This window comes from Pristiophorus japonicus, chromosome 32, assembly GCF_044704955.1.
Source record: "Pristiophorus japonicus isolate sPriJap1 chromosome 32, sPriJap1.hap1, whole genome shotgun sequence".
NCBI lineage: Eukaryota > Metazoa > Chordata > Chondrichthyes > Pristiophoridae > Pristiophorus > Pristiophorus japonicus.
In genome coordinates this window covers 5,928,856-5,934,362 of record NC_092008.1, presented here as the reverse complement: position 1 = coordinate 5,934,362, position 5,507 = coordinate 5,928,856, and the positions used below count along the sequence as shown (strand labels likewise).

General features: G+C 42.7%; 1 protein-coding gene across 1 annotated transcript; it reads right to left on the bottom strand.

Moving 5' to 3' along the window:
- Nucleotides 1-435: 435 nt before the first annotated feature.
- LOC139240529 (probable G-protein coupled receptor 139) lies at nucleotides 436-3,625 on the bottom strand. The gene is made up of 2 exons (XM_070869073.1): nucleotides 3,532-3,625; nucleotides 436-1,331 (listed from the first exon to the last, which is right to left on the bottom strand). The coding sequence occupies exons 1-2, from the start codon at nucleotides 3,623-3,625 to the stop codon at nucleotides 436-438; spliced, it is 990 nt and encodes a 329-aa protein (XP_070725174.1).
- Between the last annotated feature and the right edge of the window lie 1,882 nt (nucleotides 3,626-5,507).

Sequence of the window (5,507 nt, the reverse complement as noted above, 5' to 3'; positions counted from 1 at the left end):
TGAGTGCGACTAATTGTATATTTCTTTCAAACAGCTGGCAAATGCACGATGGCCCGAATTACCTGCTTGTGTGCTATGTAATCCTACTAACTATTTCAGCGCCTGTCCGAACTTTATCTCTTGAATATTCATGCTATCGAGATCGAAATCTCTGAAAGGTTCGGGTGTGCTGTGTATTTTATGAGGTTAATTATGTCCTCGTAATGTGATACTATTCTGTCAACCCGTGCTAACTACGTCTGTGTAATATGTGATTGTGTTAAACCTCGACGTCCCCACATCAGGTAACGTTTCCTTTCTGCTGCAATGTCATCTATATTGAGTTAATTTTGTTTTCTACATGAGAAACCATGGATATTCACCATGCCCTTCTTCTGCTTCGCTCCTTTGCGTACATCATGTTGATTTCTGATGCTGCATCTTCTACATTCACTCTCACCATTTAATGATTTTAACAATTCGGAGAAACGGACGTTTCACCACATTCTTCAACTGCTCTCTGAACTGTTTCTGTGTCACGGCATAAATACAAGTGTTTGTGCAGCAACTCAGGAGCTGGAGCATAAATCCTATTTCTTTCATGTAAGAAGGTAGGTGTATAGTATCATAACCTAAATACAACAACCGGTTCCAAATAGAAAACAACATAAACACAGCCCATAACAGAATGAAATTCCCTGAAATAATGAGCAGTAAAATGATGGATTTCCTTCGTCTCTCCATCTCTATGTCACTGCGAATACCCTCGCTGCTGTGATTCCGGAGTCTCCTGCGGGCTCTGCTGGCCACTAAAATGTATCTGATGGTTAAAGCATTGAGTAGCAGAATCAGAAGGAATGGGATGCAAGGGGTTAGAATAGAATGAAGAAGCTCGAGTGTTGACCACAAATGTGAAACCATAGCAAGGACACTCACGTAACAGAACCAGGGGGTATTGGTAAACGAGTACCAAGGTGAATACATAAAGTACCAGAAAATATTCGTTAAACAGCTTAACACAGTGACTGTTCCAAGAACCAGAGCCGCGGTGTTCTCAGTGCAATATTTCGTTTTCAGCTTCTGGCAACAAACTGCCACGAATCGATCAAAGGTGAAAGTGACTGTGAACCAGACAGAACAGTCTGTGGCTGCATAAAGCAAGACAGCGTGGATATTACACACGGGGATTCGCCGCACAAAATGCAAACGATGAGCAATTGGAATTTGCCTCAATATCAGGTCAGTGATAACGACCAGTAGATCCGCCGCTGCCATGGCCACCAAGTAGCGAGTGACACATTTGGAGAGACCGCACTTTCCCCGAGACAGGATCACAATCGTCATTGAGTTAGCTGTGAGGAACGATAATCAACAGGAAATTAACAAAACAGGACGAAAGTGAATTCAGCAGGTTAATGGGATTGGGGTAACATTTCTACATGTATTACTGCTTCCAGTGATGGAATTTAATAATGTTCCTGAGAAAGGGCTTTCTGCTGGAGCGAGGATGTACAATGCAAACTGCGCAACTCACTAATCAGCAATGATTGTTAAACTGAACCCGGGAATGGGATTTAATATTGCAAGAATAATGTGCCATCTAATCAGAAGATCAATACGGAAGTTGCATTTGCCCTCATCTCCAGGTTTGTTCAATCATTGCCTGCTGCTGCATCGATCATCGACCTTCTGGGATTCTGTTCCCAGTCTGCAGCCAATCAGGAGTTAGTTTGGGTAATTGGACTGTGCCTGAAATGTCTGGATGGGTCATTATGGGCCGTAATACAGCGGATGATTCGGAGAACCCCGGCTGAAATTACAGGAGTGCGTCCGATGAGAGTGAGTCAGTGACTGGGGGAGAATGAATCAGTGACCAGGGAGGGTGATTCAGTCACTGGGGGAGAGTGAATCAGTAACCAGGGAGAGTGAGTCAGTAACCAGGGGACAGTAAGTCAGTGACCGGCGGAGATGAGTCATTGACCCTTGAGATAGACCCGAAGAGCCTGAGCAAAATATACAGAAACAAAGCGAGTTTGGATATTGTGTGTAAACTGGGCTGTGATTCCCTCTGAGCCGAATGCTTAAGGCATTCCTATACGGTATCACGGCAGACAAATATATGGTTTAAGGTTTGGAAGGTAAAAATGTTTAACATATTAATCTGATGTGAAACCATGTAATAAAACAGTGCAATGCTTCTACATGCACTTAAATCTGAAATTTTACATCCAGTGAAAATAACACATTATTAAATAACATTTTAGACGACTTTCAACTCACCGATACTCCAAATGGTTCCACATAATCTCGATTACAAATGTTCTAATACTATCACCAGTTCTGTTTTGAGGTTGGCTCGCACCTGACGTTTCCTTCTCTCGCCAAATGCTCTGTCTGTTTATATCTATCTGTGCTGGTATAAAATGAGCAATGTGGAACCAGTCCAGCCTTATACACTCTGCATTAATGTGAAGGCAATGGGCGGTGGTGTATAACGGGCAGCTAATACTTAGCGCTCGATTTGAAAGGTGGCGCAAAGTTCAAACTGTCTGCTGCTCTGTGAACATTTTTGTGAATGTGTTTAATATAACATAGATTAAATTAACCACCTTGTGGTGTGCTACAATCTCTGCATCCAATTAGATGATTTGTTTACCCGGAATTCTATATCGGTGGTTGAGATTTAATTAAATATCCATACCCAACTACATCAGCGCTAACCCAGAGTTCTGTATCTGTGGTTGAGATTTGATGGAACTCCAATTGACGTGGTGAATTTGCATCAATAAAGTGATCTCACCATTCATTGTACTCCCTGCCAATCAACAAGAATTAGTTGCATGGAAGCAGAGCAAGAGATGGGGCAGAGTCAGAAGAGATCTCATTGAGAGATTCTCCTGAACAGTGCTTGATGGACATGGGGTGGGGATTCCTTCTTCACAGATACGATTAGAAATCAATCCATTGATCGATAACGGGAGACACATTCAATCACAAATGCATGTGTAATCCCATCCTAACCTCCCAGAACACTGACTTATACTGGGAAAGTGATTGTACAAAGGGGGTCATCAGACTGGATCTGGATCAAGATGGACATTATCGAACATTCACGGTGTGCTTCTGAGCCTTCTGCCACAACTGGTTTCCCCACTTGGTATAATTCACTGTTCCCAGTGCACGGTGATCGATTCTGGAAACCCATGAACACAGCTGACCAATTGAATACAATGCGCTCTACAGACACAGACTCGAAGAGAATCTTCCAGTGAGATTGCTTGTGCTGGAAATTAACAAACGAGTCAGTTCTCTATCAGACCCTATCACATGGAGTAAAGATCAAAAGGTTATGTTTGCTATTCACTGCACTCAGATCAGTCAACGGGTGAATGTGACACAGTCACATTCGGGAATCATGGAGCATTGTCAGCCCCACATCCAGAGAGAATATGTGGTGTCAATTAATTTCTGGATATGGTGACCTCAATGAGATAATGCAGCCACACAGTTAAACATGATCTGCAACATGAGTAGCTGGACACAGTGACTTACCAGGGACTCCGACCACAGCCAGAATGGGGTAGTATATCTTTTGTATCTCAAAAACGAACCCTAGTATAGTGAACTCACTGATTCTTAAATACATTCTTCTCTTCTCGGTAGAGCCGCTGATCCCTGTGAGTGCCGCAGTTGATGCTCTCTGTGGAACTGTGCTACAACACATTGCGATGTTTACCGTATTAATAGAAGAGATAACCTCTCCAGTGATACAATTATGGTCCATGGAGAGGTACATTTATTACAGACACCGAACAAACACATTTAATTAATCTATGGGGTCTGATATCAATTACAGTCAATGAACAAACACATTCAGTTAACCTCTTTCAAACCAACACCCATCACACCACATTTACACTTATGGATGCAGAGTAGAATGACCCATTGTTGTAAAAGTACTATAGTAATGAGCAAGAACAAAAATGTTAAATCAACAGTCTGAGCACACTGATTGTCAACTTGATTTCTTCAACCTTGCCAACTCAGTCGGCTCGCTTTTTGCGGTCACATAAAAGGCAATCTCCGACAGCTTCGTGAATCGATCACCATCCACAAGCCCTATTGCATTCCAAGACCACTTCTAGCTGCATCTACGCACGTGAAAAATCTCTCCACAATTCACTTATGACTTTTAGGCACTGCAGTCTGACTAATTGTCCATTTACCAAGGTAGTTCTGCAGCTGTGGATCAGCTACACGACTCACTCACTGGCGGTTTTGATGTCCTTGTCCCTGGTAAAACTCTTACCCTCTCCTACACTGGCCATTTCCTCAGGAATGGGTCCCATTGTAGCTGCCATAGGTCCAAGGCCACTATTTAATCGAATCTGGCCCACACCTGGTTTACTCATTTAATGTCGAAGCTGGCTCTTCAAATACAGGCCTGTCAGATCGTGCTTCTTTCACCTAAGCAGATCCAATATCCAATATTATTGAAAGCAAACATAGACACCGGCTTCCTTTCAAAACTAACAAACATATGGTTAAACAACTCTGCCCTGTCCCTGCTACATCCACCTCCAAGATCAACTCTGAGGAACCGATGGAATTATTTGCCACTATACTGAAAATATCTATTCACCTGGTTTTGGCTCATCTCCTTCCTCATCCCCACCAAGGAAAACATCTCCTGCTCTCGCTCTGAATTATGATCCTTCGCTAGATTTTCAAATATTTCCCCTCATGTCCTATCCGAGCTCATCGTGTCAATGAGGCAAACCTCCTGCTATAGTGAATCCATTCAATACAAATTCTGACATCCGAACTTCACTTCCTGGTGGACATCTTAACTGCACATTTAAAATCAGAGCCAGCATCACATCAAAGTCTTTCTGGTGAAGAAGGCCCACCATCACTTCAGGAACTACCTGATGAAAGAAAATTTCCATCATCACCTCAAGTCTCTCCCGTTTAAATAGAAAGCCCATTATCACCTCAAGGCTCATCCGGTTAAAGAGGATGCCGGTGATCTCCATTCTGACTGCCCTTTTCAATAAGATCCACCATCACCGCAGGTATTGACCAGTTAACGAGAAGGTCTTTAATCACCAATTGGACTGCCCATTTAAATAAGGTCCACCATCACGTCAGGATTTGACCAGTAAAAGAAAAGGCCGACGTTCACCACAAGGACCGCTCATTGTTGTCGTTTTTGGGTCTGTCTGTCTGTTCGATTTTTCAACATTGACACCATATTTGATGTAATTATGTGGCTTTATTTAGCATAGGCAAGAATTAATACCTTAAAATATTTAATCAGCAGCTTACAAAGTACGACTGAGAAAAACATGATTCCTGTCCTTTCGGTAGAAGATGCGACCCATTCCTCAGACATCCTACACACATACGCATAGCCACCTGCTGTTAACTCCGTGGATCCTCTACGTTAAGAGAGAACGGAAAATCCTTGGATATACCCCAAAAACCGGAAATGTGGAGAAGTTCATCCAACCACAGAGACTAGTCTT